Source organism: Halichoeres trimaculatus, unplaced genomic scaffold (genome assembly GCF_033239565.1).
Source record: "Halichoeres trimaculatus isolate MK-OKI-2021-1 unplaced genomic scaffold, fHalTri1.1 fHalTri1_scaffold_24, whole genome shotgun sequence".
In the NCBI taxonomy this organism is placed as follows: Eukaryota; Metazoa; Chordata; class Actinopteri; order Labriformes; family Labridae; genus Halichoeres; species Halichoeres trimaculatus.
Window position 1 is genome coordinate 9,359,708 of NW_027437202.1, and position 24,525 is coordinate 9,384,232.

The window sequence follows — 24,525 nt, forward strand, 5'->3', positions numbered from 1 at the left end:
CTCTGCAGGAAGCTGCACCGTCAGGTGGGAGAACCGCACCATGTACTGCGTGGTCAGTGTGTTTGCTGTGGCCATGGCGTAGGCTCAGAGACACACACACAACCACGTCAACATGAGGAGGAGTGCAGGGTGCTCCTGTGAACAGAAGGGGGCCACCAAGTGCCGCAGAGTCCACATGGGTACAGCTGAGGAGAGGGAGCTGTACCTCCAGCCTTCAGATGCATGTCAACGCTCGTCACCACGTTCACGTCTTTCTCTTTTCCTGTCACTGCAGTGCTTTACTCTGTGTGTGTGTGTGTGTGTGTGTGTGTGTGTGTGTGTGTGTGTGTGTGTGTGTGTGTGTGTATGTGTGTGTGTGTGTGTGTGTGTGTGTGTGTTTGTGTGTGCATCCATCTGCTGCACACACACTGAGCCTGACCACTCTTCTTCTTCTTCTTCTTCTTCTTCTTCTTCTTCTTCTGTGTCTCTCTTACGTAAACCATGCCAACAAGAAAGAAGCTGAGTTTTTTGGAGCACTTTTGCTGCAGGTAAATGAAAATAAAGAGATTTATGAACGGTGGTGTTGCTGTGTTTTCTCTGTGAACAAGAAATAAACTTCTACAGGACCTTCTGTCCCTCACAGATTTCAAAGAATAAAACAGAGATGTGTCCTGAGAGATGCAGGGTTTCACCCAGAGGAGGAGGAGGAGAGGTGGACGTGGAGCAGAGCACGGGTGTATTTCCTCTCTCTGTGAGCAATTACAACTTTTTTTAACCAAATATTTACAGTGAGGGGCAGAGATAAAGTTTTAACATCACAAACCAGCTTTATAAAGTTTGGGAGTCTGTTTGGAGCCTGATGTCTCCAGTGTGACGATTCCCAAACTGTAGATTATCATTTTAACCCAGAGGTTTATTTATTTGGATCTGAGCTGGTGTTTGTATTCTCTTTATTTGTTTATTTGTACAGATCATGTTTTGTCCTTGACTCAAAAAGTGAAAAACTCATAAAATATAGTTAAAAACAAAATATTACAGCAGAAGCTCCATGTTAACAGCGTGTAAAGCTTGAACACACGGAGAGACGCAGAGAGACGTGTGCAGGAGGGGAAGTGTCTCTCCTGTGGTTCTGCTGGTACCTGCAGGTTTTAAAAGTTCTCTTTGTTGAAGATGAACTTGACGTTGGCCTCGGAGTGAGACAGACACTGCTCCTCCAGAGATTTCCCCAGCTGAGGCGGGCCACACAGGAACACGCCCACTTTGACTCTGCAGGAAGCACAAACAGGAAGTCAGACACTCAGCAGGTACAGACAGGTACACACGTCGTCTGGATGTTTCACGAACGTGTGTGTGCGCCTCACCCCGGGTGTTTTGATGCGATGTTGGTGAACTCGTTGTCCCAGTTGGGTTTCCCGTAGAGCGTCTTCTGTTTGAGTCCTGTGATGGGGTCGTTCTCCGCCTCGTGGTGAACACGGAAGTGAGCCGCCTGTTGGAGAGAAACTCAGAGAGGTGAGGTTTGACTCTCAGAGGGAGGTCCAGTCTCAGCAGACGCCTCCTGTCCTACCTCGGCCTCCTTCCAGCGCGTCAGGTAGATGTTGTAGCTGAGGAAGTCGGTCATCCCCTTCTCCGTCATCTCACCCTCCAGAGACTGCAGCAGGTCAGCGAACCACTCGAAGGCCTGCGTCTCTGGACACAGCCAGTAGAAGTAGATCTGAGGGGGCGGGACACGGCAGCAGTGAGTGAGAGGATGAAACTCAAAGCCAGGATGAAAACGAAGCTGACGCTCGTCACCTTCTTGGTGAAGACGTCCTGGTTGTTCTGGATGCGTTTGTACCACACAGACTTCAGGATGGAGGCGAAGGGCGTCACACCGATACCTGCTCCGACCAGCATCACCACCTCGTAACGAAACACGTCCTCGCTGGCTGTGCCGAACGGGCCGTCGATGGCCAGCCTACACACACACACACACACACACACACACACACACACACACAGGTTAGAGCCACAGTGGACACACTGGTTTCTCTTATTTCCTCGGCTGCTTTCACTCCCACTTTTTCCTGAAGTGACTCGAGAAACAATTTCCTCCTGGCTTTCTGAAGCCGGTTTGAACAAGTACGGAAGCCCAGAGGGTCCTGTCCCTTCATTTCCTGCTCCGTGCAGAGCAGAGGAGCCTCCAGCTCCCACCAGGAGCAGAGGAGGTCAGGGAGGCTCAGTGACCGCTCTGCTCTCTTTTCTCCCAGGGTTAAAGATTTAATCACTCCCCCTCTGAACGTGACCCTGGAGCCGGGTCCAGAGGATCTGGATCAGGAGCTGGAGGCTGTAATCGAGCGTAATCAGCAGCAATCTCTGCATCAGCCCCTCCCTCCCCCCGGGGTCATACTTGGGCAGTTTCCAGGCCTCCTGAGGCTCGTTGGAGTCCCCCCCGCAGGCCCGGTACAGCGCCTCAGTCCAGTCCCCGACGATGCGGATGTGGGCGCTGAAGTAGTCCTCCTCGGGGGCAGAGGTCAGCGTGAAGGGGTGCCACTCCAGCCTGGAGACGGACGGACACTGGATGAAGACGTACTGACCCACCTCCATGTGGAAGCCCTTCCTCTTCATCTGCAGCTCCAGGGTTTTGGACGGGTGCATCACCACCTGGGCGGAGGAGGAGGGTACAGGTACGGGTCAACATCAGCGTCTGGAAGGAGGAGGAGGAGGTGGAGGAGGAGAAGGAGGAGGAGGAGCCACACTCACCTTGGTGATCACCACCTTCTGGTGCGATCGGTAGATTCGAACGAGCCGCTCACACACGTAGAGGATCATGGGCCCCACCACCCACTTCCAGGTCTGGGTGGAGGAAGCAGAGTCACAGGTTGGAGGAAAACACCGACTCTGTGTGTGTGTGTGTGTGTGTGTGTGTGTGTGTGTGTGTGTGTGTGTGTGTGTGTGTGTGTGTGTGTGTGTGTGTGTGTGTGAGCTCACCATCGGGGGGTTCCCAGCAAACACCGGCGTGGCACAGCTGGAGCCGTTCTCCCCCCAGCTCTGGAACTGGTCGGCGCAGACCTCGGGGTTGTTTTCCTTCAGGCTGTCCGCCGTCTGCCCCCTGACGATCCTCCTGCAGACACAAACACGCCGTCAGACACGGAGACGCTGTGTCTTAAAGAGGAGGAGTCAGTTTGTGGGCCGTCCTACCCAAAGCCGTGGAACACCAGGCCGATGAAGAAGATGATGAAGAGGTGGTGGGTGTACCAGAAGACCTCGAAGTAGGACCTGCGGATGACCTCCATGGAGGAGGTGATGATGAGGATGAGTGCCAGCGTGATGGCCACGCCCGTCAGCCCGGCGATGGTGGTGAACATGACGATGGTGGGGTTCTGCATCAGATGAGCTCATTAATCATCACATTTAAAGGTCGACCCTGCTTCCTCCTCACAGCAGGCCTGGCGGCGTGCTCGCCACATCATGAGGCTGTAACCTCAAACATTTCCTCACTGTCAGGCCACCAACGCCTCTGCACGCCGTGTTGCTCAGTGACTTCCCTCTGTTTGGTCACACAATGGCCCCTCTCAGCGCCTGCTGTGATGTAAGTTTCAAAAGCCTCTGAGCGCCATGTTTAACCACGGGAGGCTGCAGGGACCAGCTCCTTCCTGTCCTCCAGGAGCACGCCTGAAGCGTCTGACAGAAGGAGGTGTCTGTAATGACCCGCTATCTGAGGACAGATCTGTCCAAAGAGGAAGTCTGCAGAGTGAGGTAACACTTGATTTTCCTCATCCACACTAAATGAAGCAACAACAACAACAACGCCACCGCCAACGCCACCGCGGGGATTTCACAGCTTTGAGCAACAGGAGGAGCAGCGACCTGAGGCTGCTGTGCTCCTCCAGGAGGAACTCACCGTCTCATTGGTCCTGATGGGGTTCAGGAAGGAGGCGTTGTCCCCGGTGCCGATCTCAGAGAGGATGAAGGGCAGAAAGCTGCTGTTGCGGTTGAGCTGAGCGTCCATGAAGTACTCGAAGTTAAACAAGTGAGCCACGATGTGCACGGCTGCAGAGACAGGAAGCAGAGGCAGAAGTCAGAGACCTGGACTCCTGTCTCCCTGAGCGTCTCCCTGAAACTCTGCACTGATGTTTTCAGAAACATACCTGTGTGGAAGGCGATCATGTACGCCACCAGCTTGTGGAAGGTGATGTTTCGGTCCAGCTGGCGAGCTGCTGTGCGGCTGCAGCACTGAAACACAGAAACACAGATCAGCATGTGTCTCCTCTGCACGCCGGCTTCAGGGGTTCAGGGGGTCAGGGTCTGGGTACCTGGATGGAGCCCCGCAGTAAGGACAGCAGGTTCCTGCAGACCGGCAGCAGGATCAGCATGCAGTTGAAGTTGAGGCAGGCGGCTGGAGCTCTGGCCCAGGACAGGGCGTGCTGAGGGGACAGGAAGCAGTTACTGTGAGCTGAGTCTGATGTGTTTTCACAGCAGAACAGAAACCAGCGCTGGAAATAATCTGGGTTTGCATCAGGCCGGGTTTTACTTCTGCTTGCTGCAGCTGTGAGCTGACACCTCCATGTGTGTTTTAAGGAGCAGTGAAAGTGAAATGAGTGTTTCTGATTGGCTGTCAGGAGCTCTCCTGCTCTCAGGAAATCAAACTTTTCCTTCAGTTATTGAGTAAAAACCTCCAGAGGTGTTTGGCGCTCTGACTCACCCCCAGCAGGACTCTGGTGTAGTACCACCGCTCCACCAGGAAGGCCATGTAGAAATGGACGAAGAGGAAGGCGTTGATCCCCAGCCACACCAGCTGAAACACAGACAGACACTCAGAGGAAAGGTTCCTACTCATCGTTCAGAGCAGATATTAAACCATCTTCACACACAGATCATCACTCTTTTTAAATCAGATCAATAAGAAATTAAACTCTGGAAATATACTCACAATGACGAAGAGGGAGAGTCCTTCATTAGCTGCAAAGTTCCCCATGGTGACTGAGCCTCTAAGGAGGTGTGTGTGAGCGTGTGTGAGTGTGTGTGACCGAGCAAACACAGAGGGAAGCAGGAAACAGTTCAGAGGGCTGATTACTCCTTTTATAACCTTCACAAGAGCAAAAAAGGGAAGTGAAGCCTTCACTGAAAGGGCGGCTACTTCCACATTCACCACTGCCCACTTTTCATTTCATCATTTTATTTTATTTTATTTTGTTTTATTTTATTTATTTTATTTTATTTTATTTTATTTTATTTTATTTTATTTTATTTTATTTTATTTTATTTTATTTTATTTTATTTTATTTATTTTCCTTTATTTTATTTTATTACATTTATTTTATTTCATTTTATTTAAATTCATTTTATTTCTTTTTTTTTTTTTTCATTTTATTTTAATTTATTTTATTTTATCCAACCATCAGCATCATCGATCAGAGAGTCTGAAGCTTTTATCATCATTAATCCAAAGACAGGAAGAGGAAGAGGATCTGGCTCAGCCCCGCTGGACGTGAAGTCCTGAGTGTCTCAACACCTAAACTCAGAGCGTGATGGAGGAACCTGCTGTGTGATGGTGTTACTGTGGACTTCAGGCGGAGGAAGTGGCAGATTTCTTAACATGAAGTAAAACAGAATCATTTCTTCATACTTCCTGTTTCTGACTTTTCAGTTTGTTTCACATCAGAGACGGGGGAGCAGGTGGAGCTCTGAGGAGGGTTTCTGGAGACCCAGATACCCCCTGTTTCAACTCAGGCTGCAGAAACCACAGGTGGTCTCTGAGCGATCTCTGAATCCATCTCTCAGTCAGGATTATAATCTATCATATCACAGCTGATTGCCAGCAGGGATTAAACCTGAATGATTACATCACTACAATCAAATCTAAACAGGGCGCCTTTAAATACACAGACCTCAAATCCCAGAGCCTGCTTCTGTTTCTGTTTCTCTTGATCCAGGAACTGGAGCGTTTTTATACGAAGAGCAGAAGTCCCAGTGAGGATGATGATGCTGACAGATCAGTGTTTGCTGAAGCATCAGATCACACGGCCTGAGACGGAGACGGAGAGCTGGAGCGACTGCAGCGAGCAGGAAACAGCTCAGAGTGTGAATGATGAGTGATGGAAACCTGCAGGCGCTCTGAGACAACCACCACTTCACTGCAAAACGCCAGCGTGGCCTCACTTATCAACGCCTCGCCTGAATCTGTCTCACATTCAGTCGTTAAGTCTTTATTTTAAGGATTGAAAGGAGAGGAACTTCCTGTTTCCAGGACAGGAGAGCGTCTCGTCTCATCCTGGTGTGTCGCTGCACACAGACGTTGTTGGAGCAAGATGGGAAAATACATAATTCAGACAGAACAGGGCTGAAGTTTAATTGCAGAGTGACAAACATGAGAAGTGACAGAATGAGTCCAATACTGCACACCACACACACACACTCACACACACTCACACGCACACACGCACAATTACACATGAAATGAAATGTGAAAAAAAAAAAACACAGATTAAAGAAGCGTTGTAATCTCTCAGCCAGCACGTGTCTGTCTCTGCACTTTGTTGTGAAGCTGATGTCAGAGGACATGTGGTGCGGGGTCAAAGGTCACAGGTTGTAAACAAACACTTGATGCATGGGGACACAGCCTGACTGGTAGTTTTAGTTTTTCAGGAGAGAAATGAAGACATCCATCATCTGAAATCCAAGCTCCTGATCCTCTCAGTCCTGTGCAGGAGTTTGTGCTTTAAAAGCTGGATCTGGACGATAACACCTCCTCCCTGCCCTGACACGGCGCCGTCAGTCCATCCTCCATCTTTAATGTGTGGCAGCTCATTCAGCCTCACGGCCCTGATGGTTCAGATGGTCTGTAAGTGGAGTCAGCTGATGGACAGCGGCGGTCTCTGGGACTTCTGAGTAAAAGCGAATGAATAGTCATGAAATTCTCCAAATCTCTAACCGGCTCTTTCAAAGTAAAGTGCTCCTGGTTTCATAGTAAATGTGTGGAGGCTTATGTTCAATAATCCTCTGGTGTAAATCAGTAACAGTCTGTTGGTCGGCTGCCGCTGACCCTTGGATTGTGCAGCTCGGCCTGAACAATAATAAAACAATCATCCCGGGCTGCGGCGGCTGCGGCGGCTGTGGCGGCTGCTGGGAAGTGGTCACCTTATGGAAAGTGTCAGAGGCGAGCATGGCGGCGGCGTGGAGGCATATGGAGGATGATGAGGCCGGGCACAGGGGGTGAAGGTCAAAGCAAAACTGTGGTGGGGAGTGTAATTTAGACGAAAGGCCTTCGACTGATTTTCTCTCCTAATCTGGGGGAAGGGGATTAGAATAAATCTGTTGCACGGCGCCTGTGACATCACCACCGACCCATTTCACAATGCATAATCACAAAGTGCTGCGCCCTGCTGTGGTTTCTCCTTCATGTCTGATCTCATGAAGCTGCACACAGCGGTGAAACCTCCAAACCCTGGACCTGGACAGGAGTCTCTGGACTCTCTGGACGCTGTAGGAGGGAAGTCCAGACCCTGAAGGTCCTGCTCATGAATAATTAGGGGGTGTTGGTCAGTTTGAGAGCAAATAGGCTTAACCTACATCCACACTGCAGGTTGATTCCTGATGAGCGATCATGCTAACACCTCCATGTTGTCGTGTTATGCTGATGATGCTACCAGGACGACTTTAACCCAGCTGCAAAGTGTATGAATGATGCATCAGCTGCTTCCTGCATGACTGGACTGCATGTTCACCACTGTACTCTTGTTTCTGTGAGTGTGTTGCACACACATCTCAGAGGGTTTGCAGTAATCTGTGGTGAGACGTGAGCAGCATTTCATTACAGCAAATCACCGTCTGCAGAGAGTGTGTGTTCTGCTCTGCTGAGGCTCATCCTGCCTCACGTTCTCAGAGGTTTGCTCTGGAAACGAGAAACAAGACGACCTTCTGAGGTGTGAGGTTCATTCATTAACCTGATTGGTTGATCCTCCTCCAGCTGTAGTTGGATTTGTTGGTGCTGCTGGAACCTGCTCCAGGACCACACAGGTCAGCACCAGCTACTCCTGGAGGCCCAAACCTCTGACTGGACCCTGACAGGACACATCCACAGGAGCTGGAGCCTGTCATGCAGCCACATGTGTTCAGTGTGTTTTTAATCTCAGTCCCCTGCCGCCTCGCCTCGCCTCGCCGCTGTGGCTCCATCCTGGGATCTGGATCTGTTTGATGAATCATTGAGGGGAGGGTGCACTCTAGCTAATTTGAGTCATGCCTCCTGGCTGCAGGGCACTGAGCAGTCACGCTGTTCTCATTGGTTAACCATCAGCGAGGAGACAGTAAAGGAGCAGAGCGACGTGCTCTCCAGGCCTCGCAGCTCTGCAGCCTTCAACCAAATAAGCTGCTGAAGAATAATCAGATTATTTTTGTCTCTGTGGGGCAGAGCTAATGCTGATCGGAGGTGACTGCTCTTTCACACATCCTCTGTGGCTGACAGAGCCGCCTGAGGATCCAGGGTTTCCTAAAAAACACCACGGCTCCCAGAGCTCCTCTTAGAAATCTGTTTCACTCACTGCGCTAAATTGACTTCCTATAGTTTGTTAGCCATAAAACTCTTTATTCTGTTTCTGCAGCACTTTGTCCAGTTATTAGCAGCACAGCAGGCTCCTTAAATGCTTGGTTAGAGGAAGAAAGCAGCTGTGGCAGCCTGCTCCACCTCACTGTGAGCCTGAGGATGCAGAAACAGAAGTTTTAGCTGTACAGCTGTACCAGGATGCAGCTCACTAATAATAATAATAATAATAATAATAATAATAATAACAACAATGATAATAATAATAATAATAATAATAATAATAATAATAATAATAATAATAATAATAATAATAACAATGATAATAATAATCATAAATATAATGAAATAATAATAATAAAAAATAATAATAAAATAATAATAATAATAATAAATAAATAAAAATCAAATAATAAAATAAAATAAAATAAAATAAAATAAAATAAAATAAAAAGTTTTCCTGATCTGACTGTTTATGTTTTTTGTGAATCTGATTTTTTCTTCTCCTGAGTTTAAACTCACTCAGGAAGTTCAGATGTTTTGTTGTTTGTTTCTGCTGGTTTTAAATCACTCTGCCATCATTTTTCTCCCATACTCTCCTCCTCCTCCTCCAAAAGGAGCAGACAGGAGGCTGGCGGAGTCCTGAGACGCATGGCTCGGGTCCAGCTGGTGTTTGGCTCGTGACGCGCGACCAGGTGGAGGGAAATCTTCTTACTGAGGCAGGCAGGAGGAGGAGGAGGAGGAGGAGGAGGAGGGGTAGAAATATCCAGCGCCGGCAGTGAACGCAGCACTCCTCTGACAGCCCACCAGCTCACAGCAGCAGCAGCACCGGCTCCGCGCTCATCCCGGGAGAACCCACGGACGACCGGCTGCTCCGCGCGTCCACGGCCGGTCCATGTCCTGGAGCGCGTCCGCCTGCAGGAGGCTTTGAAACGGCAGCAGGAGCAGGAGCTTTACTTACTTTAGAGGTAAGAAGGATCCGTGCGCTTTAATCTGCAGCTAAGGTGAGCCGGGCGCTCTGCGCAGGTGTGCCAATCATTAAAAGTTTAAAAAGCTCCATCTCCATCATGTTTGCTCAGCAGGAACATGGATCTGTCTGCAGCTAGCGCAGCTTTCCCCTCAGCATGGAGCTGGTGCTCACTTTGAAAAAGGACTGGCATGCTCTAAACTTAATCCAGTTAATCTGTGAATAATGTGTTCAGAAATGTTCAGCACTGATCTGACAGGAGCGTAAAAAGTATCCAGAGATGTCTCAGTCTGTCTGCTCTCACTGTTAGCTTCATGTTGCTGTGTGGCTGGATGGAGATCACCTGTGGGAGTCTGCTTCATGGAGCTCCTCACCTGTTGGTCTCCTCTTTAATTCACTCCTTCAAACTCCTGTTCTCACGTCTGTCAAAGTTTTATCGCTCAGATTATCGTTTAAAGAGATTTTCTGAAAGTTTAAACTCAGGGAGACCAAATCAAACATCCCAAACGTTTGTCTTTTCACTGACAATAGGTTTTGATTGGTCTTTACCCAGTCTGACCCTTTACCCCCCTCACTATCTGGCCTTCCTGGATGCCAGCGTGTTGTGACAGATAAGAGGAGTACACTGGACCACACCCAGAAAACGCTGGAACAACAAGTTTTCTATAGATTGTCTGCTTCGTGCTGGAGGAGAGGATTCAGAGGATGATTTGGTGAAAACATGTGAGTCTGACCCACATTCAGCAGGTACGGGCTTAAGCCGCTCACTTTGCCATCAGACCAAACCCTGCGGGGTCAGCGGGAGTTACCCAGGAGTCTCTGTGAGCGTAGGGAGGGTCACCTTTCTGACCTCTCTGTGGTAGGTGTACTGATCGATTAATTGATAAGATAACGAGCAGATTTATCAATTAGGAAAATGAGGCTAAATTAAATTACTAACATATGCTGCTGGGATTGAAAAGTTCTGGGAAAGACAGATACCAGGAGCACGCTGAGGTGACTCTGAGGGGATTTCCTTTTTATGAGACCGTCCTCTGATCTGGACAGGGTCTGAGCTCCGTGTGTGAGTCCACTCCCTGATGCTGATCCAGCTCCTCCTGGATGAGGTTGGAGCCACAACCTCTCAGAGCAGAGCAGGAAGTCCTGGATAACAGGAAACTCTTCGTTTGGACTCTTAAAAGTTGTAAACCAGGTCTACTCTTATTCTGGCCTGCTCCCAATCTCCATGGACTCCTGTTGGACTCCTGTTGGACTCCTGTTGGACTCAGTAATCCCATTCCCAGGCCTCATGTGGCCTTTTTGCCTGTCTTCAGACTTCACCCAGAGTCTGAATCTCCTCAGCTCATGATTATTCGACCTCTGGGGGCGGACGGTGTCAGAGCCGAGGATGCACGGTTCAGATGTTGTTGAGGTGGTTTGAAAGTCCCTGTGAGGGTCTTATAAAACCTGATCCTGGACCTGTTTACATCAGCTCTGATTCCTGTTTAACGAGGGACTCTTCTGGGACTTTCCTGCTCCTCTCTGTTTAACATTACGACCATTGTAGAGCACTTCCTGTCTGCACACATCACGCCGCAGCGGGAAATCTATTTAACGTATGCATTGGCTACAGTACAGCTCGTTTTGTGTGTCATGTGACCTTTCCATCATGAGTTCGTTAGCAGAGCTGCCAGTCATCGGAGCCGGGGAATGTTGTTTCTGAGCAGGCAGAGATAATTTCATTAAAGAGCGAACACAAGACTGGGTCTGTGACGGTTTGCTCCATCCCATCATGGTTTCCAGCTCCGCTCGCTGCTGGATCACCAGGTCTCAGACTGACCCCTCAGATCCTGGACTGGGACTCTGCAGGGTCTCAGGGATGATCTCTCAGATGATTCCTGAAACCCTGGTCCATCAGGGACGGTTTCTCCTGGACATTATATAACCCTGCAGTGTTTATGCTAAACACAAACCTCTGCTGGCGTCAGTCCCTGTGTGTGTGTGTGTGTGTGTGTGTGTGTGTGTGTGTGTGTGTGTGTGTGTGTGTGAGGCAGCAGTGCATGTGACACTGTGTGGATCGAATGCTGCTGTCTGTTCAGATCTGTGTTTCCTGTCTGAGCGGCCCGCGGCGCTCTGTGTGACCGCTGCGATGGGTGGATGCTCTGACCGGCGCAGGAATGGAGCTACAGAGCAGCAAACATCCTCCAGATAAGACTTATCGCTGCTCGATCTGCTCACGACGGTTGGAGCCATGGTCTTGGAGTCCTGCAGAGAGTCTGACACAGACGTGTTGTTTCTCTGCGGCTCAGTTTAAAGAGGAGGTGCAGAGGAGGTGACACCTCCTGGATTAAAGCTCCAGTGTGTGTTGGTTGTTCACAGCTGGATCTTTAACTTTCCTCTGTGTTGAAGCTGTGTTTCTCTGTCTGGGCTCAGTTAAAGCTGGAAAGGTCAGAGACTTGCCTGTAGGAGCCTCTCTTTAAACCTTATCTCTTTGTTTAAAAAGCTTTTTAACACGTCTCTCTGAGGAGAAATTGCTTTCCTATCTGTCTAAATTAAACACACACTCACACACACACACACACACACACACACACAGAAAGAGTGGTTTTAATTAGATTAGACATGTGTTTCGAGGAACAAAACTTCACAGAAGAATCCGGTTGTTTTCGAGTAAACGGCGGTTAAATGAGGGCGACTTTCTTATCAGGGTTGGAGCTTTGATTCCATCCACGCTGAGCGCCGTTAGCATCAAACACCGTTAGCTTTCATATCCCTCCTTTCTTCATGAAATATTCACAGAGCGTCTCAGTGTTCGCTCCTTTTATAAATCAGTAACTCCTCTGTCTGCATCAGGAACAACCTGCCTGAAAAACCCGTCTGCAGAGCGGCGTCCGTGGACCAGGCCTCGCCATGAACGCTCTCTATGACTTCATCAGAGGAAAACTTATTAACACGCTCCTAATCAATAATTCATTTGAACCAGGGCTTTAATTTCCCCGCAACAACTCTGATGAACAACATTTAGGCTGGAATTAAAAAGTTAATTGCTTCAGAAGTTGCATCATCAATCTTATGCAATTTGTTGTTTTTTTAACTCGATTTTCTCTCTAAACCAATTTCTCCTGAATGTACTGACTGAAATGATGTAACCCTCAGGATGAAGGTTTGAGTTAAAGGTGGCTTCAGTCTGAGTCTCATCATCCTGTGATTCTGTGTCTGTCTCTGAAAGGATCGAACTGAAAGCGTCTGAAAGATGAACTCTGAAGAAGAAACTCGTGGACGTTTTCAAGCTCTCACTTTTCCTCGACGCTCGATATCTGTAAGAGCGAACAAGTGAAGCCACTTAAGAGGCCTGAGTCCTGCTCCTCTGAGAGTCCTCCTCTGAGTCCGAGGAGGTGTCACCTCTCTGTGGTTACAGGACGGCTTCTCCCTGCTGCAGCCGGAGCGATGGAGACTGTTTTTATTTCTCCTGTCAGAGAGTTTCACATGTGAGCAGGTTTAAAACAAGCAAAGATGAATCCTTGACCTCATTTTCCTCAGCATCTGAATCTGTACGCATGTGTTTAAGGATCCAGACCTGAGTGTGTGTGGATGAGTGTGTGTGTGTGTGTGTGTGTGTGTGTGTGTGTGTGTGTGTGTGTGTGTGTGTGTGTGTGTGTGTGTGTGTGTGTGTGTGTGTGTGTGTCCCAGCCCTGAGGATGAATCTGTTCCCGCTCTGAAGGAGACCTTGCAGTTAGGACACAGATGCAAAGTGATCAGCTGCAGTTGTGCTTGTAGGGAGCCTGTCGTCACGGCAACAGGTGAGGCACGTGTTGCGATTGGGCCGTGAGGATCAGATAGAGAGGATGAGGCGGGAGGGATGTGGCGTTGGAGCATCAGATGAACCTTTGATGAGCGTGTTAGCGCCTCGGTGTGTGTGATGGCATTTCTCTCTCTGAGGATGTATCGGTGAGCTCAGAGCGTCGGCGCGGCGGTGGACGCTCAGGGTCCACGGCTGCTGCCTGAAGCTTCCTGTGAGGGAAGCACCCATATTTAGCTAAAGACCTGAGAAACTGAACTTCCTAAGAAAGTATTTTCAGACATGAACAAATCTAAACCTCAGTCGGGGTTAACGTCCCGCTCTGATCCTGCACAGAGCTCCTCAAATTCAGAAACAATAATTGGATCAAGCTGTGACGCAGGACGCTTCATTAAATCAAAATTCTTAAAATTGGGACAAAAATAAACTCAGCCCTGATCACGTCCTTGGTCAAACTCTGGTAACTGAGCGATAAGATTTAATCTTTGGAGGTCAACAGAAACTGGAGCTCTTTGAGACGAGGAGCCGAGCTCTGCTCCTCTGACCCACTAAACATCTTTTCACAGCCACAAGTTTCTGTTTTTAAAACATCTTTTCATGTCAGAGAAAGAGTCCTGTGCTTTAACAGGAGCAAAAAACAATCGGTTTGGTTCAGAGACAGAAAATACTGGAGTAAAGAAACAGACTCTGACTCATCCAGACTGATTTTCTGGAATAAATCAGCGATTGACGCTGAGCAGAGCCCAACGTTCAGACCCTACGTTTATTATTTATCTTCCTATCTGCCTGTCTGCAAAAACTGGAATCTTATCAAGTGTTTTTCTCTTACTTTAAGTCAAAATTGTCTTATTATACTTGATATGAGCCACATTCACCTGAAGACAAAATTTGATCTTGTGAGGAGTCAAAAAACTCAGGAGAGGAATTTGTTTGAAACTAAGAAAAAGATTTAAGAGACGTAACTTTTCTCTTTTCTCATTTTTGACTTGATACAGTAATTCAGAGCTCATGTTATCGTTAAATAACCTGATATCAGACGTTTTTCTGTGGCTCAGATTTGTCTAAAGACATTTTTTACAGAAACACTCAGGTGGTTAAATTCTCTGTGTTTTCTGGTCCTGGTCACGTGGACGAGCATCAGCACATGACGCGGGTTCAGCTCACAGCCAAGGATCCTGTGCTCGTCCTCGCTCTCATAACCACACAGTTATTCATTTAAAGAAACCTCTCTTACGTTTCATTCAGCACAAACTGTTTGCTGAGTTCATCGTGCAGCTCAAGGACTTTGTTCTTGTGATAAAAAGTTGCTTTGATAACTCTGAGATAAAGGAGCTGACGCTGGATTTCTCTGCTTAAACATTCACTTTCCCTCCTGATCCAGCTCCAGGATCTCGGTCGCTGTCCCAGCTGCAGTCTAAACCCACTCTTATGTATTGACATGTAAACAGGGAGCAGCTGCTGCAGCGTCTTTCTGAGTTTCCTGGATATTCCTCAGCTTATTTCAGCGCTGCAGGGCTCTGCAGGCTGCACGCTGCGATGGAAAAGAAAGGGCGGCTTTCTCTCAGCTGGAGGAGTCACATGATGGGGGCGGGGCTCTCCCTCAGGTCGATGCGTTTCAGAGAGACAGAGAGGCGTGAGGAGCTGATTGGATAACTGTTTGTGGTCCTCTGATTCAACATGTGACTGGTCTTAACGAGCCGCTGGCTGACAGCAGGGTTTACCCCCGCCACATCAACCCATGATCCACCCAGAGCAAGTCTGAGACCAGGTCTGAGACCAGGTCTGAGACCAGGTCTGAGACCAGGTCTGAGAGGCCCTCTCTGTTTCCTTGCAGGTGTGTGATGGAGTCTGTTGACAGGTGGTGCATAATTCAATAATTCATGGAGGAGCACTTTGTTAGTCGGTGTTTAGAGGAGCCTCTCTGAATGAATCATTGATTTCTCTCCTGACATCTGATGCAGATCTGAGCGTCATGGATCTATGTGACAGAAACAGTGCTGCACGCTCCTGGATCAGGACTCTGGGGAGACCAGGAGGTGATTGCTCCTGCAGCTCTCTGAGGCTGATGTGGACTTTATTTAATATGCATGCTCTAATGACGTCTGCAGAAAACGTGAGGAGCTCTCTGTCACCGCTCCTCTGTTTGAGTCTCTTCTTCTACATATTTCATATTTGATGCGTCTCTTTTTCTCCTATCTGTTTCATATTTCATCCTTCCTGGCAAATCCTCTTCTTGGTGCCAGTTTCATTTCCTCTTCATCTCCATCTTTGCAGTTCTGGTTTCTGTTTAGGCCTGTGGATTTGGACTTTTGGACTAGTCTTGGTGCAGGATGTGTTTTGAGGTTTAGGGTGAAGACGCAGAGCTCGTTGTTTGTGTGTCACTTTTAGGACAGTGATGTGATCTTTGTGCCATTGTCCGCCGGCCTGCTGAGTCAGGGTGAGCTGAGGATCCCAGATAAACCCGGCCAGGCTCACATTTTAATCCTCCTCCTGTAAGATCAAGGCTGGGATTACTCTCTGTGATTGTTGTCTTAGTGCTTCAGGATTGAGCGCCGCTGCTGTTTGCATGTTGCTCTTCCTTCATAAAAGCACAGAGTGAAAACCTGCTGAGCTCCACGTGGCTTCATTGCTGCATCTTTCTCTGTTTGCTCACGCTGGGCTTCGTCTTGACCCGGGGTCACAGGGAGGCCGCCGCCTCCTGCAGAGGAGCGGTCCTCCATCCTCAGCAGGGGGTAAAGCTGAGTGATCGTGCAGCTACAGGTGAACTGTCCAGAGCTGAAGAGGAGATTATGTAAGAGGAAGAGGAGAAGTAAAGATTCTGTGTGGATGCCAAGGACTAAGTTTAGACCCCTCAGGCTCCTCTTATAGTCCTTTTCTCTGAGCTGTCCCTAAATGCACCACAGACCACATTTAGACCCAGTTCAGCTCAGCCAGTGTTCCTGGTTTTCCCAGAAAAGTTGAGGATGGACGGGGTCAGCGTGTCTCTGCTCTGTCAGATTAAACCGGGCCGTGTGGGTCGATGTGGGAGGGGGATTAGGAACAAAGAGGTCACCATGTTTGATTTCACATCATCATTTCTCAAATCTCTTTTATTCCTGTGTTGTGGCGCTGCGTGAAGGCTCTGCTCCCGGCCTGGACGTGAAGTCAGGGTCGGGCTGCAGGAAGTGGACGCCGCACGCCGCCTTAATGTGGTGTGTGAAGCGTGTTTCCATGACACTTTTCCCTCACATGCCACGCTCTGGTCTCTGAGCGAGCCTGCGTGGACTAAGCTGATTAACGTAATGAGCTTCCTGCACAACCTGAGAGGATCTCTGGGCTCTGAGTTTATGGACCCTGAAGGTCCAGAGACTCCAGTCGAACACAGACTGATCTGACGACCAGCTGAGCCTCTGAAAACATGAACGCTGGAAAGGTCAGGTTTGCTTTTTCAGGGCGTGAACAAAGCGTCTGTGATCTGAAGGAGACGGATAAACAGAGCTCTGAATCAGGAGGCAGAGTTAACTTTAGTTTCCATCATGTGGAGAGGAATTAAAAAGACGTGACACTGATTTATTTTTCTTTCTGGCACAAACAGGCCTCCATACTGACAAACTGTTGGTTTATAGCTCCTCAAGCTCCCAGTCCTGCACCCAGAGCTTCAGTCTCAGTCCTGATGTGTGTGTTTCTGTGTTTCTGTGTGTGTGTGTGTGCAGACAGGTGCGCTGAAAGTGGCAGGATGCTGTGGCTGCTCCTCGCTCTGCTTCCTCTGATGGGCTGCAGCCGAACCGTCACACAGGACGCCGCCCTCAAGGACAAACACAGCCACGGTGAGTCAAGCTTCAGATCTGTCTGTGTCTACACCTGAGCGCTGCGTCACATGAGGTGTAACCCTGATGTTACCTGAGACGTTAGACAGAAGCGCGAACAGCTGGACTTCAGCTCCTCAGACTCTGCTCGTACAGACCAGAGCGTTTCCAGAAACATCCCAAGGGTCAAAGGTCAGACGGCGACCTCAGGGCGTGTTTGGAGGCTCAGGAAGTCTCTGCTTCCTTCACACTGAGTTTTCTGCTCTGGAGGAAGTAGCAGGTTAATTAGCGCCTCGTTAGCTGATTAAATCTGACTTGATCCTCTGCGCTCAGCGTGTGCGTTGATGTTTGTGAAGTTGGCCTCAGATCAAGACGTCCCTCTGCTCCACACATCTCCAGCTCCAGATGTGTCTGCTGCTGGAGCGGCGTGCTGTCCCTGATGAAGTCAGAGATGAGAGGCTGAGTGTTAAAGGACAGGTGTGTGTCTCAGGTGTGTGTCTCCCACTCCTGCTTCAGTAACTCTCCAGTAAACCTCTTGTTTTGAACTTTCACAGACTCCTTCCTCTGTTTGAAAAATTAATCCAGAGCGCTTCGACCGTGAAGCGGACGGCGCTCAGACGGCTGCCAGCTGGGTCTGCTGTTTTCTTTCCGCTCAGCTGGACGTGTTGGCGGCTTGTCGATAACCTCCCCACTGAGCTCACAACACAGACGACTTTTATTACCTTCTGAGCTTCTGCTCTTTTCCAGACCAGAAAACACGCTCTGCGCCCGCTGAGCTGCAGACTTTCAGGGTTCAGGGAGAAATTAAAGAACAAACACAGGATTATTCAAGTCTCTGAAGCTCTGATTCATGCTTTTTTTGAAGCAAACCTCGGGCTCTGGACTGATCCTCGTCCATGCTGCTGGAGCTAACCTGCAGACAGCCTGGTGCTGGAGGGAAATGCTGGACTGCTGCCATAGAAACACACGCTCAGGGACGGTTTCCTGCAGCAGCTCTTTGTGTGCACGTCTTTAAGTAAAGAAAATGATATCAAACATGTGACACGGTGTAACAGAAAGAATCTGCTCCGTATTTCCCCGTCGCTCAGCTGACTGTGTGGACGTGCAGCGCCTTGAAGCGCCAGGAACTACATGACTAAACATTTCTCAGTATGTTAATTTCAGGAGAAGAGAGGCTTCTGGGAAAGAGAGCGGTCTGCAGAAGCAGTGGGGTCACATGACTTCATGGTTTTTGCAGCTCTTTGTAGTCTTCACATTAACTTTTAATCCCTTCAGCAGAAGCTGAGTGGGCCGTGTTTTTGTTGGTGAGTCCTTTTTACTGTTTTTATTTTCCACCTGTGGCTCCGAGCGTCTCCTGCAGGCCCCTGCTCCTCTCAGGTCTCTGTGCTCACTCTGCAGGTTTGACTCTGTGAGCTTTATGGCGTCTCAGCGTGCCGCCGTCCCTCCTTCCTCCTTCCTTTCTTTCTTTCTGAGAAGTGGAGCTTGTTGATTGGAAGGAGCCTGCAGCGCAGCTCCCTGAGCTCCTTACAGCCGGCACAACGGGCCTTTGTTTGCGCGCTGCCCGCAGTCTGCAGCTTCATGCATTCTCTCATGGATTACCGCCGGCCCCCCGCCGCTGTGATCTGTGAGGGCACATGATGTCTGGCTGCTTTCCTGGGCGCCCCGCGGCGCTCTCTTACATGATAGCCGTGACATAAACCTGGCTGTGTCTTTGAACCTGTCCCTGTTTTACCCAGAAACCATCTGCTGTCAGAGGTCAAAGGTCACTGTCATTGTTCATGTCTTTATGAGAGAAGTAGTTTCACGCCGCGGCTTTTAGAGGAGGTCGTCCTCAGACTCAAACCTGCAGGAAACACTTCAGATGGATGAAAAGTGAGAGTGTTCAGAGGAGCTCAAAGTTCACCTCCTCCTCCTCCTCCTCTTCCTCCTCATGTCTCCCTGAGTTCAGTGCACTCTGACTTCCAGCTGTTTCCAGACTCTGATCAATGTTTCTCCCAGGACCAACAGTCGATCAGACGCATGTGTGTGTGTGTGTGTGTGTGTGTGTGTGTGTGTGAAATTAGGAAATGGATTTTGTAGAAGTGACTGGGAGGAGAGATGACAGTCAGATCATCGATTGGCCCTCTGTGTTTGTGTGTGTGTGAACTTCTACATTGTTTGTTTCCTCACAGTGGACGTTGCCGTGACGACGAGGCCTCACATCTATTACTGCCGCTCGCCCAACATGGAGGACTTCAGCTGCTGGTGGCATCCGCTCGACAACCTGACGGACGGCGAGCAGGTCACATACGTCCTCAGCTACTCCAAAGAGTGAGCACACACACACACACACACACACACACACACACACACACACACACACACACACACACACGAGGAGGACTCGGGTCTAGCAGGGTCCCCCCTGAGAGAAGTGGGACGTTGGGAACAAAGCAGAGCCGTGGTTCTCGGCTCCTTGTGTTTGATGTGAGCAGAAAAACAGCCTCAGATCAAAAGTTGACGGAGGTTTCTGGGTCGTGTGAGTGTAAATCCAGTTTGATTTGTCTCGCTTCAACGTGAAGCTTTTAACACGTCGATACGTGAGGCCCTGAGCGCAGCCTCACGTGTCCTCCGGCCCATGCCAGCCTGCCCACATGGCACATGCAGCGCAGGAACCGCTCGCAGTAATCAGGACAAATTGGATTGTTACTTTGACCCGGCACACCATCGCTGCGGGCCCCGTCCGCTGGTGCTCCTGCAGGAATTTGGTGGCTGATGTAAATCTGGGATTATGTGGGACAAAAGCCGCACAATAAATGAACAGCTTGAAAAGTGAGAAAAGAGCTCAGTGTTTGTCCGAGTTTGTGATTCAAATGATTAGATTCAAAAACAGTAAAGGGTTTAGGATTTTCACAGTATTTAGATTTTGCTCAGAGCCGTGGGGTTTATCAGGAGAAAGAAAAACGCTCCACATCTTCAAGGAATGATTACAAATCTCTGAAAAACAAGCTGCAGGAGAAACACAGCAGAGTCTGTCTTCAAGAGACGTTTCCACAAATACTGAGAGAGATCAGCAGAGTCCGGCTGACGCGGAGCGGCCTGCAGCCCTCCCCGGGGCGCTGACCCATTTTAAGATAACACTTCAATTTATTTCACCAAATACAAACTGAAAAACAAGCAGAGCACGCAGCGTCTAACGTGTAAAGCATCATTTCAGCGCAGACTGGGCTCATGAAGTCTCTCCTCCTTACAGTAAAGGACCCAAACACGAGTGTCCGGACTACGTGAGCTCGGGTCCAAACAGCTGCCACTTCGACAGCAGCCACACGTCCATCTGGAAGATGTACTGCATGAACGTGGTCGCCGTCACCGCCCTCAGGAACTACAGCTCCGAGGAGCACTGCCTGGACGTGGCAGACATCGGTAAGCTGCTAACCTGCTCCTCCTTCATGAGGAGGCTCTCACAGGGCTCCTCTTCCTCCTGAATTCACAGAGTTTGGCAGCTTTTCTCTTTCTCACTCTTGGATGGAGGATTTACCGTCCGCTCCTTCAGTGAGAGTTATTTTTAAACAGTTAAAGAGATTTGAAAGCATCTAAATCCCGCTTTTATTTTGAAAGGGCCTCTCCTCCTAAATCATCACATTGTTTTGAAACTGAACGGCTCCTATCACCCAGACTCTGCAGATTCAGGATCAGCAGAGAGAAGGTTGGCTGTGTGTGTGTGTGTGTGTGAGTGTGTGTGTGTGTGTGTGTGTGTAGCAGCCTCGTGTGTGAGCCCATGTGACCGCTTCAGTGATCTTTTGTTGGTTCTCAGATGTCAGGGACGTCGCTCTTGTCACAACCCCCGCCTGCAGATAAAGCTGTGTGCAGGAAGCCGTAGCACACACACACTCACACACACTCACACACACTCACACACACTCACACACACTCACACACACTCACACACACTCACACACACTCACACACACTCACACACACTCACTGCTGCTCTAACTGAAAGGTCAAACCTCTGTGTCAGAGCCCGTTTACGCTCCAAAGTCAGAGACGCTCAGCTGGTCCACACAGGAACACGTCTCTCTGAGGTTTATCCAGGTGATCAGTGTTTCCTCTTCCACACACACACACACACTCACACACACACTGATGGATGCAGGAGTCTAACAGGTGGATGAATCATCCGTGGTTAAACCTCAGACCAGAGCGAGAAACCAAACAAGTGTCAGCTCGTGGCGCCGTCGTCGTCCTGCTCCTGATGAGCTCAGAGTCAGATGAAACTTTAACCAGAGGACGTGAGTGAAAACACGCAGCACATGAATAAAACACGCAGCTCATGAAAGTTGAATAAAAACCGCAGCATGAATAATAAAGAGTGTGATCTGACGACGAGCCGAGAGCTGCTTTGTTTCACTCAGAGTCATTATCCACAGGATGAATTAAAGATGGAGTATGATCGCTGTGAATTTATTCAGAGACGATCTTTGACCGCTCTGTTTTCCTCCTCTGTCGTCTGTCGGCGTGTTTCATCCTCTCTGTTTCTCCGTCTGATGTTCCAGTGCAGACCGAAGCCCCCGTGAACCTGACCTACGTGCTGAAGGACGCCGGCGGGGACGAGATCGGACACAACGCGCTGCTGTCCTGGACGTATCCGGTGCCCTCTGACCTGAAGTACGGCTGGATCACGCTGGTGTACGAGCTGCAGTACAGACGCGTGACCGAGCCCGACAACTGGAAGGTAGACACACACACACACACAGAAACACACACACACACACACACAGAGGGGTGGTTGATCTGATGGTCTGCTGCGTGCAGGTGAAGCACCCCCTCAGAGAGCCCCACGTGGAGCTGCTCGGCCTCCCCATCGGGGACTACGTGGTCCGAGTCCGCTGCCGCTCACACAACTACGGCCTGTGGAGCAAATGGAGCTCCACGCTGCTGATGAGCATCCCCACCAGGCCGCCTGCAGGTACGTCTCACCTGGAGCTGGATTCATCCTGAAACCTGCTCCTCACGTGGTCCTGATGAGGTCTCTGTGCTGCCCCCTGCAGGTAAACTCCTGGTCCGGATCCTGGTGTCGGGGGTCGGAGTCGTGGCTTTGCTGGTGATCGCGTTTGGGGTCATCCCACAGAGCAAGAGGTGTGTGTGTTTGTATGTGTGTGTGTGTGAGTGTGTGTGTGTGTGTGTGTGTGTGTGTGTGTGTGTGTGTGTGTGTGTGTGTGTGTGTGTGCGACCTCTCTAACTTCCTCTCGTCTCCACCCTCAGAATTAAAGACTACTTCCTGCCGCCAATCCCAAAGCCGAGGATCGTCGGCATCGACCCGCTGCTGCTGAAGGTAACACACACACACACACACACACACACACACACACACACACACACACACACACACACACAGGTGCAGTGTTTCCGGGTTGCTAAGTGACACTCTTTTTCTTCAACCTTCCTTGTTTCCTTTCCCACCCCTCTCTTCACCTCCTTTCCTCACTCCCTCTCTCCTTCTGTGGGTTCCTTCTTCTCTTCCTGACTCCTTGCTCCTCCCTCCTCCACCCTCCTCCGCCCTCCTCCTCCCTCAGAAGGGGAACTTGGATGAAATCAACCGTCACTTCAGTAACTTCCACAGCTACCGTCCTCCCAGCTACACCGAGGACGTCTGGGACCAGGTGAGCGCAGACGACGTCTACCTCACCACGCCCCGGGACCGCTACATCCCAGCCGCCCCCACCGACCGGGAGAAGGACGCCCTGATGGTGCCCAGCGACCTGACGCCTGTGACCACCCACCATCCGTTCACGAGCCAAAGCCAGCCGCCGTACGTCCAGAGCGTGTCGCCGTACTGCTCCTCGCCGCCTGAGGCCTTCGCCCCCGCTCTGGACGTCCCCTCCCCGTGGCCCCGGCCTGAGATCGTGTCTCTGCCGGGGACAGAGTACAGCGTGATGGGACACCCCGGCCTCCCTAACGTGTTCCCAGCTCCTGACGCCACGGCCCCCTCCACCCACCGCACGCCGCAGGACTTCTACACCTGCGTGCAGCTCATGAACGACAGCGGCCAGGTGCACCTGGTGCCCTGCCTGCCGCCGGCGTACTGCCAAGAGTTCCCCTCCTTCCCGCGGGTCAGCTCGGACTCAGAGGAGAAGAAGAAGAAGCTGGCGGACTACCAGGCCAGGTCGATGAGCCGGCAGAGAGACGGCGGCGAGAGCGACCGCAGCGAGGCGGCGGATCCTCTGCTGCCGGTCTCTGTGGACAACAGGGGCTGAGACACAGGGACTGGGTCCACGAGAGACAGAGACTCTGCTGCTGAGACCTGCCCCCCTCTGAGGGTCCTCCACACAGTGTTCACTGACAGACAGGAAGTTCATCTGAACTACTTCCTGTTTCTGAAACTCACCTGTTCAGAGACAGTCTCACCTGAGGGAGCAGACACAGACTCGTGCTAAAGGCCAAAAATGATCGCTGTGATAACCGTCTGTGTTTGGAGCCGCTCCATGGCGCCTCCACACGTCCAAACCTGGACCCAGGTGTGTGACACCTGAGCCGGACTCTGAGAGATGAACTCCTGCCGTCAGCGAGTCTCTTTATTTCTGAGAAAACTTGTTTTCATAGGACGTATTAGCCCCGCCTCCTCCTCGTTGACGTGTTTGTGAAACACGGTTTTTATTTTATGATCCACGCTTTCATTAAACTCACGGCTCAGTAGATTTAATCCACTTATTGACGTGTATCAGCCCGTCTGACCTCTGCTGAACAAACTCTCTGAAAATACGTTTCATGATGGTTTATTTTCATCCTGCTCAGAGCTGGATGAAGATGTTTAATGTGTAGATGAGATATAAACATTTAAATAACTTCACAGCCAAATGAAGCTTCTCTGTGTCACTGCTGGAGCCTCTGACGGAAATCTCTGATCTCACAGACGGAGCGACTGTAGGGATGGATGAAGACGACTTAAAGCTCTGGATAAAGAGCAGAAAATCAGAGATTAAAGGAAAAGTTTCAGTAGAAACAGCCAAACCTGTACGGTGTTGTGTTTGAGCGCTGGAGGGTGGAGTAGTTCCTCTTGTTGCCAGAAGAGGGAGACAGAGCTCTGCCCTGCAGGTTTAACCCCACACTGAAGTGTTTTTGTTTGAGCTCAGGTGATCTGTGTCTCAGTTTGGATCCTTCCTGTCCCTTTAAACACGCCAAAACTTTCACGCTCTGTGTCCACGCTCTGTGTCCACGCTCTGTGTCCACACTCTGTGCTCGCCACCCTGCCGTCCCTGTGAGCTGTGAGTCCAGGAGGAAACAAACTGAGACACGGTGAAAGTTTTTCTCTGTGAATGAAACAGGACCAGCGTGTCTCACCCAAAAATCTGCCACCAAACTTTATTTTTGAAAGAATAGCTCTAAGTTTTTTTAATCCACAGAGATATACGTATATATATACATATAAATATATATGATGGTGTTTATGAGGAGGATTTAAAGGAGCAGGGAGCTCGACCTTTAACCCTGAGGGAGGCGGCCTGCTCTGTTATAACACCGC

At 49.9% G+C, this 24,525-nt stretch overlaps 2 protein-coding genes across 3 annotated transcripts; one reads left to right on the forward strand and one right to left on the reverse strand.

Annotated features, from left to right (window-relative positions):
- Positions 1 to 89: 89 nt before the first annotated feature.
- On the forward strand, positions 90 to 24,429 carry crfa4 (cytokine receptor family, class I receptor 4). 2 transcript variants are annotated; one of them, XM_074664436.1, is made up of 11 exons: positions 90 to 527; positions 623 to 730; positions 9,112 to 9,462; positions 16,932 to 17,045; positions 19,196 to 19,334; positions 20,257 to 20,426; positions 21,560 to 21,738; positions 21,819 to 21,972; positions 22,055 to 22,142; positions 22,269 to 22,338; positions 22,580 to 24,429. In XM_074664436.1, the coding sequence occupies exons 4-11, from the start codon at positions 16,955 to 16,957 to the stop codon at positions 23,258 to 23,260; spliced, it is 1,572 nt and encodes a 523-aa protein (XP_074520537.1). In that variant the 5' UTR covers positions 90 to 527; positions 623 to 730; positions 9,112 to 9,462; positions 16,932 to 16,954; the 3' UTR covers positions 23,261 to 24,429. The 2 variants fall into 2 exon arrangements, with proteins under 2 accessions (XP_074520537.1, XP_074520538.1); XM_074664437.1 differs by lacking the exons at positions 90 to 527; positions 623 to 730; positions 9,112 to 9,462; ... (1 more) ...; positions 19,196 to 19,334; positions 20,257 to 20,426 and adding an exon at positions 20,992 to 21,295.
- Positions 918 to 4,994, reverse strand: cybb (cytochrome b-245, beta polypeptide (chronic granulomatous disease)). The gene is made up of 13 exons (XM_074664423.1): positions 4,889 to 4,994; positions 4,661 to 4,753; positions 4,272 to 4,382; positions 4,107 to 4,191; positions 3,860 to 4,008; positions 3,157 to 3,338; positions 2,947 to 3,079; positions 2,719 to 2,811; positions 2,366 to 2,619; positions 1,771 to 1,933; positions 1,544 to 1,690; positions 1,341 to 1,465; positions 918 to 1,245 (listed from the first exon to the last, which is right to left on the reverse strand). Exons 1-13 carry the CDS (start codon positions 4,931 to 4,933, stop codon positions 1,128 to 1,130), a joined length of 1,698 nt encoding a protein of 565 aa, XP_074520524.1. The 5' UTR covers positions 4,934 to 4,994; the 3' UTR covers positions 918 to 1,127.
- Positions 24,430 to 24,525: the final 96 nt, after the last annotated feature.